Source organism: Anarrhichthys ocellatus, unplaced genomic scaffold (assembly GCF_004355925.1).
Source record: "Anarrhichthys ocellatus isolate YVR2014 unplaced genomic scaffold, GSC_Weel_1.0 scaffold3, whole genome shotgun sequence".
Classification (NCBI taxonomy): domain Eukaryota; kingdom Metazoa; phylum Chordata; class Actinopteri; order Perciformes; family Anarhichadidae; genus Anarrhichthys; species Anarrhichthys ocellatus.
In genome coordinates, this window is record NW_022280033.1 from 3,297,021 (window position 1) to 3,309,800 (window position 12,780).

Sequence of the window (12,780 nt, forward strand, 5' to 3'; positions counted from 1 at the left end):
TCCCTTTCCTTTCCTCTCTTTCCTCTCTGTCCTCTTTCCTTTCCTCTCTGTCCTCTCTTTCCTCTGTCCTCTCTTTTCTTTCCTCTGTCCTCCCTTTCCTTTCCTCTCTTTCCTCTCTGTCCTCTGTCCTCTTTCCTTTCCTCTCTGTCCTCTCTTTCCTCTGTCCTCTTTCCGTTCCTCTCTTTCCTCTCTGTCCTCTCTTTCCTTTGTCCTCTCTTTCCTTTCCTCTCTGTCCTCTCTTTCCTTTCCTCTTTTTCCTCTCTGTCCTCTCTTTCCTTTGTCCTCTCTTTCCTTTCCTCTCTTTCCTTTCTGTCCTCTCTTTCCTCTTTTTTTATTTGTCTCTGTTTGGACAGGCAGCAGTAAAATCATTTACACCTTTTAACCTTAATGTTTGAATTAAAAAATAGTTTTAAAAGGCGTCAGATACCAAAAAAAATAGTATAAATGTTGCTACAAAATGCCTTTTTATAGCCAAAGCTGTTAAATGTTTTATGAACACAAGCAGATTTACAAACACATTTCTTTAAGAAAACACTTGCAAGATTATAAATAATATTCAGTACTTCACCGTTTTGTGGCCTGAAACGAGAGTCCAGTGATGTCTTATCAGAGGCCGGATATCCCAAAAACAAATAAAATCATCACACTTAAAACTATTAAATATCCCCGTCTGATCGTATCATCCACAACCAAAACAGATTTACATCTATATCACATTTATATTGAGTGTCACGTGTCACAGCTGCCACTCATTCAGCCCAAACAACAATAACACTCCTGTCCTCAGCCCTGCTGTGAAGTCACAGTGTTTACAGATCATTTGTTTGTTTTACAACGCATGCTGTACCAGACGGGTGGAGCTTATGACCTCGGGGTAGTTCAGAGTGAGTCTGGTACATTTCCAACACAGAGGAGGAGATAACGCCGACTTTCAGATACCGTTCAACTCCTCTCCTTCAGCCACACTTTAAAAAACAAGCAACTGGGACGGGCCGGGTGGTAAAACAAGCGCTCTGTGGCCTGCTTTACCAGCAGCTCGGCCACATTCACTGGACTTTTACTTGTAACAGAGTACTTTTACTGTGTTCTATTTGTACTTTTACTGAAGTAAAGGATCTGAATACTTCCTCCACCACAGTTGTTTTACTAAAGGGAGGGAACAGTTCATAGACTGAAGTATTTATATTCCCAAAGTGCTGTTTCCTGTTATCTACATCTTAATTATTCTTTTACCATCTTTTATTTCCGTTTGTTTACAGTGTGGGTGTCCATTGAGTTTGATCAAACCATCTTTATTTCTCTGCGTATTTGCAGTCAGTGAGTCATTGTTGACTCGCTCAGTGTCGTAAAGTTTCTCTGCAGGAGAGCAGAACAGATAACGTTGTGTCTGCCGACCACACCGACCAAAACTGAGCAAATTCAGCAACTGGAACATAAAACGGCGAAAACAAACGCTCCCCAGTCTGCTCTCACCCACATTCCTAACTTCATACTTTCATCTGTAAACCTGCTTAATTTCCAAGGTGATGTCTTTAACTGTTGTGAAGTCTAAAACCTAAAGATATTAATTATACAAACTTAAATATGTGACGGAGAAAAGCAGCAAATCTTTCAACTGAATTAAATCACTTGATTAACAAGAGAGGTGCCGATTCTTTATTCCTTCGATTGATTCATTCTTTCAGCTGTTTTGTTTTCTATTTTTTTTTTTTTTTATAAACTTTAGCAGACAGTGAGTCATTGTTGACTAACTCACAGTCATAAAGTGTCTCTGCGTGAGAGCTGAGCCGTTCACTTTATGTCTGCGGACCTCACCGACGGCTTCGACCTGAAACTGAGCGTCCGTGTTCACAGCTTCCTCTAGTTCGGTGTTTTAAAATGAGAGAGGACGGCAGCGTTCAGATCAGAGTGTTTCATCAGTCTGCTGCTGCTGCTGCTGGATGTAAATAAACAGTCGGCCTGAATCGACGCTGTGACTTTAAGAGTCTGATTACCCAGCGTGCTCTCTGCCAGACCTCAGTCTCCACTCTGGCTGCCGGTACAATTAAGCACACATGTGTATGGAGCAGCCATTTCCAGCCTCAGCACACCCACCATTGCCTTTACGTTTCCTTCCTCCTCGCTTCAGGCACGCGTAACTTTATTTTATTTTAGCCAATCAGAGCTGCCCTCAGCCCTAATGTGCCGACTCGGCTTAATAAGAGGAAGCTCATCAAAATCAGGCGTTTTTTCTTATTATTATTATTATTATTAGTCTGCTTTCTCACTCTTACATCTGCGTTCCAGTCTGCAGAGTCACAGTAGATGTCTTCTGTGGTGGCAGTAGAGAAAAGAGAGAGAGAGACGTGCAGACAGACAGGCAGCTCAAAGTGTAGCTGTGCAGGTAGTTCATGTCCAGGCATGACAACATCCACGTCTGCACACCTCACTGTGTTTTTACTTTGAGCTTAAAGAAAGAGAGGAGAGATGTGAGGTTGATGCAAAAGAAATACAAAGTAATGGAGAGAAGAGAGATTAAAGGAGGACTGGAGATAAACAAAAGACCGTTAAGGTGGATTAAGTCTGTCTGACCTCTTTACATCTCTGGAATATTATCTCCTTAACCAAGCATTTGCAGCCAATGGCCCCTTTTTAAATGTGCTTATTGTGTGATTTTTAAACAGAAACTTGATTATCGATATCTGCATCTTTAACAATATCCTGACATTTTACAGACGAAGCAATTCATCTGAAAATATCGGCAGATGTTGAACATAATCGTTGTCCAACATGGAGGGTAATTGGTCTGTTAGTTGGGATCATAATCATTTTCATAGTAAAGTGTACATCCAATGATTTAATATGCGTATAATAAAAGGAGAATAAAATTGCCTAAAATGTAAAGATTATAACGGGATTCAGTCACAGTTGTATAAATAGCCTGTGATCCTTTTATGGTCTTCCTCCTCCTCCTCCTCCTGTTCTGCTGATAGAGGAGGAATGTTTCACCTCCTGCAGGAGTCACTCTGATAGGTCTGACCTCTCAGCTCTCCCCTCATGAGTCCTGTATTTAACACTGAGTTTAAATTGAGACCATTAAATGAGATTAGATTGTATTGACTGAAGAATTATTCTCTTTCTTCATTTAAAACATTCAATTAAACTCTAAACCTGGTTCTGGTTCTGACTTCTTGTCCGCGTTTCTCCTTCCAGCTGCAGGTCAGAACCCGGACCACGTCCTGCAGGGGACGGGGGTGAAACCTGAGGCCCGGCGGCCCGGCGAGGACTCGACGATTGCTCCCGAGGACGCCGCCCGTTTCCTCAGCTGCTCGTGCTCCGGACACTGTCCCGAGGACGCCATCAACAGCACCTGCCAGTGAGTAGAGGATAAATCTGACCAAGGGCCCTGAAAACATTCAGTCCAGCTTTGAAGGACGGTAGACTGACATCCAATCAGCCACAGAAGGTTAAAGTCATTGTTATTGATCCGTATGACTGATCTGTGATCTGATCCTCAGGACCAACGGTCAGTGTTTCGCCATCATCGAGGAGGACGAGCACGGGGATGCCGTCCTCACCTCCGGCTGCATGAAGTATGAAGGATCACACTTCCAGTGCAAGGTACACACACACACACACACACACACACACACACACACACACACTTGTGTCACTATAAGTGTGAGAGTGTTCCTGTCAGCTGTGAGACAGAAAACAATGTTTATTAATTGATTGATCGTGTGATCGTTGTGATCGACAGGACTCTCCCAACGCTCAGACCAGGAGGACGATCGAGTGCTGCAACACCGACTTCTGCAACAGAGACCTGCAGCCCACCCCCCCCCCTCAGCCTCCCCCCGGTAACATCCACACTCCCCCACAGCGGAGAGGTTCAGGTGTTCATCAGGTGATCGTAGAGTTAACCTCCAGTGTTTTTTGTTTTTCAGATGGCAGCCCTCACTGGCTGGCCTTCCTCATCTCGATGGCGGTCTGCTGCTGCACTCTGATCTGTGTCACCGTGGTCTGTTACTACAGGTAGGACGTCATCCTCAGCACCTCGTATACCTAAAGATATCATCATTTTAAGACTTGTAGGCCATGTAACCTTTTAATAAAGGTGGTCTCTCAGGTAGAAGTGACTGTCGGTTGAAATAAACTGCCTGTTATTCTGTATTTAGTGATATAACTCTGTGTGTCAGGTACAAGTGGCAGAGTGAGCGTCAGCGGTATCACAAGGATCTGGAGCAGGAGGTCTTCATCCCAGTTGGAGAGTCCCTCAAAGACCTCATCCACCAATCACAGAGCTCCGGCAGCGGCTCTGGGCTCCCCCTGCTGGTAGGAACACAGCACTGCACCTGGAGGACAATCACATTAATTACATAAACATGCACATTCAAAATTAAAGGAATAGTATTTACATGTTTATCCAAGTTTCCCCAGAATTTAGACTCTAAAGTTAAACGTGTACAATGCAACCAACAATTTTACTTTTTGTAATGCCATTTAACAAAGACACTCTCTCTGTCTGTCTCTCTCTCTCTCTGCCTGTCTCTCTCTCTCTCTTTCTCTGTCTCTCCACTCTTCTTCTTCCTCTCTCGGCCTCTCAGGTGCAACGGACCATCGCCAAGCAGATCCAGATGGTGCGTCAGATCGGTAAGGGGCGGTACGGAGAGGTGTGGCTCGGCCGCTGGAGGGGAGAGAAGGTGGCCGTCAAAGTCTTCTTCACCCGAGAGGAAGCCAGCTGGTTCAGAGAGACGGAGATCTACCAGACGGTCCTGATGAGACACGAAAACATCCTCGGTACCGAATCACATCCTTCACTTATACTTCACTTTTACAACAGGTTCTTTAAAGGCAGTTCCACAGTTTTGGGACTTCTTTATCATAAATATTGGTACGTTTTAATGTTGGAGTGTAGAGGGAGAAACAGTCGAGTTGTCTCAGTATTTTTAACACTTCTTTATATATTTTAAGCTCTAGCTGAAGGTGTCAGGAGGAAAGTAAACATGGATGCAGTTTATTGCAGTTTTCTTTCCATATTTCATTATTGGTGGGGGTCTGACCTGTCAATCATCTCTCTCTCTCTCCGTCCTGCAGGCTTCATCGCGGCTGACATCAAAGGCACCGGTGCCTTCACGCAGCTCTTCCTCATCACAGACTATCACGAGAACGGTTCTCTGTACGACTACCTGAAGCTGACCACGCTGGACACGCAGACCCTGCTGCGGCTGGCGTACTCCGCCGCCTGCGGCCTCTGTCACCTGCACACCGAGATCTACGGCACGCAGGGAAAGCCGGCCATCGCCCACCGAGACCTGAAGAGCAAGAACATCCTGATCAAGAAGAACGGCGCCTGCTGCATCGCCGACCTCGGCCTCGCCGTCAAGTTCAACAGGTAGACGGACGCGTTTCTGAGTCTACTGTATGGACTTCTGTGACCTCGGCATGTGACTGACGGCGCTCTCTCTTTGTCCTTTGCTCAGCGACACTAACGAGGTGGACGTCCCCCTGAGCACCCGGGTCGGGACGAGGCGCTACATGGCCCCCGAGGTCCTGGACGAGAGCCTCAACAAGAACCACTTCCAGGCTTACATCATGGCCGACATGTACAGCTACGGCCTCGTCATCTGGGAGATGGCCAGACGCTGCGTCACCGGAGGTACACACACACACACACACTCGCACTCGCACACACGCTCACACACACTCACTCTCTTGTGTTGTACTGGATTGCATTAGAATGTACAGGTTTTCCTAATGAAGTGGTATGTCTGTATTTAATTTTAACGAGGAAAATAAACTCATTAATAGGATTTCAAACTATTTTGAGGCTGATCTTAATTAAAAATAGTCGATCATCAGAAATTTAACTGGGAACTTTAAATTGTTTCAGTCATTTTCAAGCAAAAAAGCCAAAAGTTTTCTGGTTTCAGCTTCTCGGATGTTCTGTCAGTCGTCAATCGAGGGAATCATCATTGGCTTCATCCTTAATTTAATGTCACAACCCATTTCTGTCATTTTCTGCGAGTGTAGATGTTCTTTGGTTTGATGCTCGGCTGTGATTGGTCAGTGAAAACATTCAAAGGTTTAATCTTGTTGAGTTAACAGTCGCTGCTTCCCGTCTAATGAAATCAGCACAGAGCAGAACTACAGTTAGTTTCTTTATTAAATGAAGAGGCTCCACCTGCTGGTGAAAACACGTTACTGCACACAGTTCAGAGGATCTTCCATCTTTACCAAAATATTATTAAAACATTAGTGGGAAAAACAATTTTATAGATTTTAAAATTGAAATTTTATAGACCAAACATTTAAATGATTAATCAACAAAGTATTTGGCATGTTAATAGACAATATTTTTGTTCTAATGTACTTTCTAAACTAAATCTAAAATGTATTTCTTGTCTCAGGTATTGCGGAGGACTACCAGCTGCCGTACTACGAGATGGTTCCTTCTGACCCGTCGTATGAAGACATGCTGGAGGTGGTTTGTGTGAAAGGACTCCGGCCGACGGTGTCCAACCGCTGGAACAGTGATGAGGTGAGACTTCAACAGTCCAAAACCCAAAAAATATTACATTTATTGTGACATAAAACAGAAAGATAATTTAAAAAACCATGTTAAAACTTTCAACAGCTTAAGGAGATGTATTTAAATAGTTTGTTTTGTGCAACAAACACTCCAAAACTCAACTTTGCTGTCATATATGATGATGAAAAGCATCAAATTTGGACATTTTTGTCTGTAAAATGTCAGGGAAAAATGGTATAACTTCCAACAGCCCAAAGATTAATTTTACTGAGATATAAAACTGAGAAAAACAGAAAATTCTCACTTTCGAGAGAGTGGATCCAGAGAATTTTGCCATTTGTTTTTCTAGAAAATTACTGAAATTGAAACTGCTGAAACATAAGATTGTCCTTTATTATTATTATTATTATTATTATTATTATTATTATTATTATTATTATTATTATGTAGTATTATTACAGCAGCAAAGGGGAGATTGAAACAACAAAAGGCCTGAGTAAAAAAACAAAAGTATAATAAATAAGTAATCAAATAGAAAATGAATAATTAAAACGGTAAAACTAAAAAATATATGTTTTCCTAACTCTGTGTGTGTGTGTGTGTGTGTGTGTGTGTGTTTCCTTCTTTCCTTCCGTAGTGCCTTCGGGCCATGCTGAAGCTGATGTCAGAGTGCTGGGCTCCTAACCCCGCCTCCCGCCTCACCATCCTCCGAGTGAAGAAGACGCTTTCCAAGATGGTGGAGTCCCAGGACATCAAGATCTGACCGCCCTCCTCCTCTTCTTCCTCCTTCATCCCACCTGAACCCTGAACACACTCGACCTGCTCAGGCTCAGTGCAGCCCCTCTTCATCAGGAGGAGGAAGAGGAGGAGAAGTTGGGAGATAATAATAATGGACCCATTTCAGGGCTGAACTGTGCGTCTCCTCCTCCTCCTTCCTCCATCTTCAGTCTGTCTGGAAACAAACATGGAGTCCTTCCTCCTCCTCTTCCTCCGCTCTCTGCCGGGTTTGACGCTTTCTGTGAAAGCCAAACGAGGCGATAAAGATAATTATGATGGAGGGAAGAGAAGGAGAGCTCTCGATGCTCGTTGTGAATGAACACAGATTTATTTTTGTTTTTTTTAAAGGACCCTCGTCACCTTCCTCAACTTCTGCCTGTTTCAAAACGCAAAAAAAGCAGATTTTTTTGTTGTTACTTTCAGGACTGAGTTCTCCTGCCATATTGAAATATATCTCCTCTAAAAAGTAGAGTTAATTATAAAAAAAAGGTACTATTATAACATGTGAATTTTAACGTGTAAATAAATGTTATCATATCGTGCCTCCTCACGAGAGGATTTAAAACACAACAGAACACTGTGCTGCAGTGGTGTTGACGTCCAGCTGACTCCAGGAGACGATGAGTCACCACAGAGACGTCTACCGTCCTGTCCATCTGTCTGTCCGTCCGTCCGTCCGTCTGTCAGCTGTCTGTCTGAAGGTTTGATCAGTTATGAAGAGGTTGAGCTGCTCCGGTGTCACAAAGAAACCTGATTGGTTTAGTTAAACCTCAGTGGGTGGAGCCTAAAGGACCAATAGAGAGGTCCCTTAAATGGAGAAATGTGTGTAATTCATGGCACAATTCAAACATGATCGAAGATTTCTGTCTCTAACCGTTTACTACCAGACATATTTTTTCTGAAATAATGTCCCATGGTGGTCCACCGGAACAAGAACTGCAGAAATATGCAAAAATATCAAAGTAAATACGCCCTTTTTGCTCTGCTTTAGCTCGTTCTGACTCCCTAAAAACCTCTGGATCAACGCCCACATCTCTTAATTTGCAGTTTTTAACATTTCAGGCTACTAAGTAAAAGGAAAGATGAAGTCTCAGACGTTAAAATTTCAAAACATTTTTAAATATGGTTTAAAAAAAAGGACGTGACTCCATTTATAAATAAAACAAAACCAGTTGCTCTTAAAATTGTTGCTGTAATAACTTTGGCTCCTCCCACTCAGGTTTCACTCTTCAATCAGATTTATTTCAATAATTATTCATTCTGCATTAAAAGCATTACTTAAGTTGCAGTTTGGGACTTTCTCATTAATAATATTTTGGAAACAAGTCCAGAATGTTTAGCCTAGCTTAGCACAAAGACTGGAAGCGGGGGGAAACTGTTAGCTTAGCATGATAAAGTGCTCTAAATATTTTTGGATTGATGCATTTAATCTGGGTTTTTGGAACAGGTTTAGAAACAAATATATAAAATTAAACATTTTAGTAGCAGTTAGCATTTGAGCTAGGCTAGCAGCTTCCCCTATGCGTTACAGTATTTGTGCTAAGCTAGGCTAAACGCACCCTGGGCCCATCTCTGTACTGGACACATTCACCTGAAATGTTGGACTGTTCCTTTATACTCCTCAACTGTCGGATGATGTGCACGTGATGGCTCGGTGTGTGTGTGTGAATGAAGCTAACCGATCATAGTTCATACATTTAAGAGCAGCGACTTTAGTGTTTTTCTCTGTAATAAATATGCAGGACAATGTATAGGAATAATCTCTAATATGTAAATCTGTAATGTTTTGCTGTTGTTTTGTACAGCATCTGGTTCGGTGCCTTATGAGTTTACCAAGGAAATGATAAACTCTGTATACAGTCTGTCCAATGTAACAATTTTTAAGTAAATAACCTTATTTTAGTACACAAACTCCTCTTTCACCTGTGGTTTGTTTTTTGACTCATGGAAACTTGTTTCTGACAGGAAAAGAGATTAAAATATGCTATGACATATAGAATTGTTATAAAACAGACCATCTTTATTTATTTTCAAAGCAATTTGTAATGAAACTAAAAATAACCAGATGGTCAAACTTTGATTAACAATTTCCCAAAATATACATATTTTAAGTATTTTTGGCAAAACAAAACCTTGTTTTGATTTTTTATAAGATGCCAGGAAAAGACAAATTTACTGGGAAGTCAAAGTTAAGATGTGACTTAAATTATTTTAAAATGTCAATTTGTGAAGACTGAGAAAATCTAACCTGATAAATCACATTTTTTACTTGTTTACTTAGATTTCCTTATCTGGAGCGGAATGTTGACAAGACGAGAAATGAACGTCAGGAGTTATTTGTCACACCTGAAACAGTTAAAACCATATTGACGCTACCTATGTTACCGATATGAAAACCTTGATGTCTTAAATTATATATAAAAATGTCCCCAATACATAATTTGACCCACATTTATAATTTAATATTTTTACATGGAAGTAAATATTTGCATTTCAATTGCCAATTCCCATTTAATGCTTTTTTGTCAGATGTGAGGAATGTGGAACATTTTGTTTTTACTTTGATTCTGCAGGTTTTTTTCCAGACTTTTGAACACTGAACAGCTCCACCTGCTGGACAAAAGCTGCTGCTACAACTTACACAAATGTAAGAACCAGGTGAGAAAGTCTAAAAGGACAGTTTACATGATTTTAAACTCAAAAGAATACAAATCATTTGCCTATAATCAGCAATGACTGAGGAATGTCAATTTAATTTTCTTGCGCCCAAGATTGTCTTTAAATGCTGTAATTATCCTCATCAGGACTCAACTGTCATGTTTTAACTCCAGACATGCACCAACTGTATAACTGAGGTGAGCAGGTCGTCCACTGAACTTGGTTTAAATTCGGTCTCCTGATGCAGCATCAGTGCAAACGGGTAAATGAGGTTACGTGTCAGGTTAATGCTTTATGAATAGACCCAGTATTAGGGTTTTTAAACATCTTGAACATTAAGTCCTCTGTATATAATCTTTCCAGATGTAACCAAATTTGATATTTTCTATGAAATAAAAAGGCAAAACAAACCTAATTTCCTGAAGTCCGATGCCAAAATATTCAGTTTAGTCGCTGGAAATTTGTAATTTTTGCTGTAATCTAAGACTTGACATTCCACAAAATAGTTGGAAAATTCTTTTACGTTGATACTTAAAGTATTTCTGGGAATCCATTCATAGACCATCACTTCACTATCCATAGATTCTAGCTACCAGGTTAGAAATGTATAGTCTTGGCTATAATGTCGTTATATATTTATCGTAGAGACGATAGGATGGAAAAGCTTCAGAGAAAACAGTTTGAGATGTGTCAAAACATTTGAGTCTTTATTTTATTATTAACACCAGTCTACTTGTCCTCGGGCTTGTTGAAGCAGTAGGTGAGGCAGCACTTTCCACAGTAGTGACGGTCGAAGTGGCTCGCCATGAAAACACCGGCACCGCACTCGTCAGCGGGACACTCGCGCCTCAGCCGGTGGATTTTACCGTTCTCGTCAACCTGGAGGAGAAAAAAACACTTTAGTTCAGAAAGAATCAACTTAGTAAAACGTTTTCAAAGATCGAACTCAGTATTTCAGATGTTGCTTCCTCACTTGATCAAAACCGATGACGTAGTTCAACCTGAACGACATTACACACCATTTCAATAATGTAATATTTTGTACCTTGTAGTACTTGAGCACTGCGAGCTTGACCTTCTTCCTCTTGTGCTTGTTCTTCTTGGGGGTGGTGTAAGACTTCTTCTTCCTCTTCTTAGCACCACCACGCAGCCTCAACACCAAGTGAAGGGTGGACTCCTGAAGACAAGAGAAGTTAGCTTGTTGGTCTTTCAAAAACAGTTATTTTTCATAAGAGATAAAAACATCTATTTTAGGTCTGATGAGGACGTTTGTTTCACCTTCTGGATGTTGTAGTCGGACAGCGTGCGTCCGTCCTCCAGCTGCTTTCCAGCGAAGATCAACCTCTGCTGATCTGGAGGGATTCCTGCAGACAAGAAAACAGATCAACACACTGATAGTCCGACTCGGACTGATGTGTATTTAAATGTTAAAACCAATGTGCCAGAAAAATTTGAGTCACATCCAATTATTTCAAAACGCCTGGCTGAGCTTAACACCTCAAATTTGACTGTTTCAGGTAAAAACTGATCCAAGGAAATAAGACTTAAGTTATGCAGCACAGCATGTTTAATGTTCACCTTAATAACCAACGTTATATACATACAATTTGCTTGATTCTACAATTAGACATCGGATATTTGAAAATCTCTTGTTTTTCTCTGACATTCATTTGTAACAAGTTACACCTGAGGAGCCAGACTTTGTTCAAACACTCGGATCCGTATTTTCATTTCTAGTGGAGCTCTGAACGTTTCAAAAGAAGCCAAATATATCTCAGCTCAAGATGTAGCTTCAGTGAGTTGAAACAACAACAAACAAAACAATGTATGTAAATAGATGTACATAAATGTCCCCTGTAGTAGTACAAGTGCCACGCGTGTAGTTAAGTTACACTTTAGTTACATTCCACCGCTGGTTTCCTGCCTACAGTAACTCAGCAGTGAGTTATCTGCCACCAAAGCAATAACGTCACACATGACAAAAAATAAACAGTTAAAGTAACTCACCCTCTTTGTCCTGGATCTTGGCCTTGACATTTTCGATAGTATCTGAAGGTTCAACCTGTGAACGAGTAAAGAGACATGTCAGCTATGACACCTTCTTCCGGTCAATACTGACATCACATTTGGGGTATAAGGCCCAAAACGTTTTTTCCAACAATAAGATATCGAAAAGTGGAAATATGGTGATTTTAAGTCTGCTTCAGCCACACGTGTTTACGATGCTCTGCGTAACTGCTAGCTTAGCCACTTAGCTTAAATTATAAGCTACGACAGTGAATATCATCTACTCTAGCGGGGTTTAAATACGTTTAAGCACAGTCGCAGCTGATTTAAGTAATAATGGGGTTAATTATAGGTGTAAATATTCGCATATTTGACAATTAAGTAAATACAACTTGAGGTAACTGCAGCCATTGAACGCCACATCCCGGCTTGCTCACCTCGAGGGTTATGGTCTTCCCCGTGAGGGTTTTGACGAAAATCTGCATCCTGGCGTTCAACCCACCTACACGGAAAAACACACAATACTTATGAGCTGTTGCTGCTGCAAAGAAATGCTCGTTAAAATCGTTATTTTGTGGTAATCATTCGGTTTTAAACACAGAGCACGATCTTACCACAGGCTCACTCCTAATGGCGGATCATGAGAAGAGGGCTTCCGAAAGCCAGCGACGGGGTTTTCTGCCCGAGTTTGCACGGGGTGGGTAGCCCGTCAACAATGCCTGATCGAAATTATCAACATATTAATTTTTTTGGGACCTTTTTGTCAAACGTATCGGTAATAACGTTAGTCTAAACATGTATCACCGCGCATAATTTTTATCTAATTA

General features: G+C 41.3%; 2 protein-coding genes across 2 annotated transcripts in view; one reads left to right on the forward strand and one right to left on the reverse strand.

Annotated features, from left to right (window-relative positions):
• Positions 1 to 9,200, forward strand: part of LOC116397885 (bone morphogenetic protein receptor type-1A) — a 33,107-nt gene extending 23,907 nt beyond the window's left edge. Inside the window, exons 4-13 of the mRNA XM_031873789.1 lie at positions 3,193 to 3,355; positions 3,498 to 3,600; positions 3,740 to 3,839; positions 3,927 to 4,014; positions 4,179 to 4,314; positions 4,587 to 4,779; positions 5,077 to 5,374; positions 5,463 to 5,638; positions 6,390 to 6,520; positions 7,149 to 9,200. Of these exons, the coding sequence (XP_031729649.1) occupies positions 3,193 to 3,355; positions 3,498 to 3,600; positions 3,740 to 3,839; positions 3,927 to 4,014; positions 4,179 to 4,314; positions 4,587 to 4,779; positions 5,077 to 5,374; positions 5,463 to 5,638; positions 6,390 to 6,520; positions 7,149 to 7,274 (1,514 nt within the window). The 3' untranslated portion in view covers positions 7,275 to 9,200. The remainder of the gene's footprint in view (positions 1 to 3,192; positions 3,356 to 3,497; positions 3,601 to 3,739; positions 3,840 to 3,926; positions 4,015 to 4,178; positions 4,315 to 4,586; positions 4,780 to 5,076; positions 5,375 to 5,462; positions 5,639 to 6,389; positions 6,521 to 7,148) is intronic.
• A 1,425-nt stretch (positions 9,201 to 10,625) lies between these two features.
• On the reverse strand, positions 10,626 to 12,612 carry rps27a (ribosomal protein S27a). The gene is made up of 6 exons (XM_031873800.1): positions 12,568 to 12,612; positions 12,391 to 12,455; positions 11,954 to 12,008; positions 11,225 to 11,310; positions 10,992 to 11,123; positions 10,626 to 10,825 (listed from the first exon to the last, which is right to left on the reverse strand). The coding sequence occupies exons 2-6, from the start codon at positions 12,436 to 12,438 to the stop codon at positions 10,676 to 10,678; spliced, it is 471 nt and encodes a 156-aa protein (XP_031729660.1). The 5' UTR covers positions 12,439 to 12,455; positions 12,568 to 12,612; the 3' UTR covers positions 10,626 to 10,675.
• Between the last annotated feature and the right edge of the window lie 168 nt (positions 12,613 to 12,780).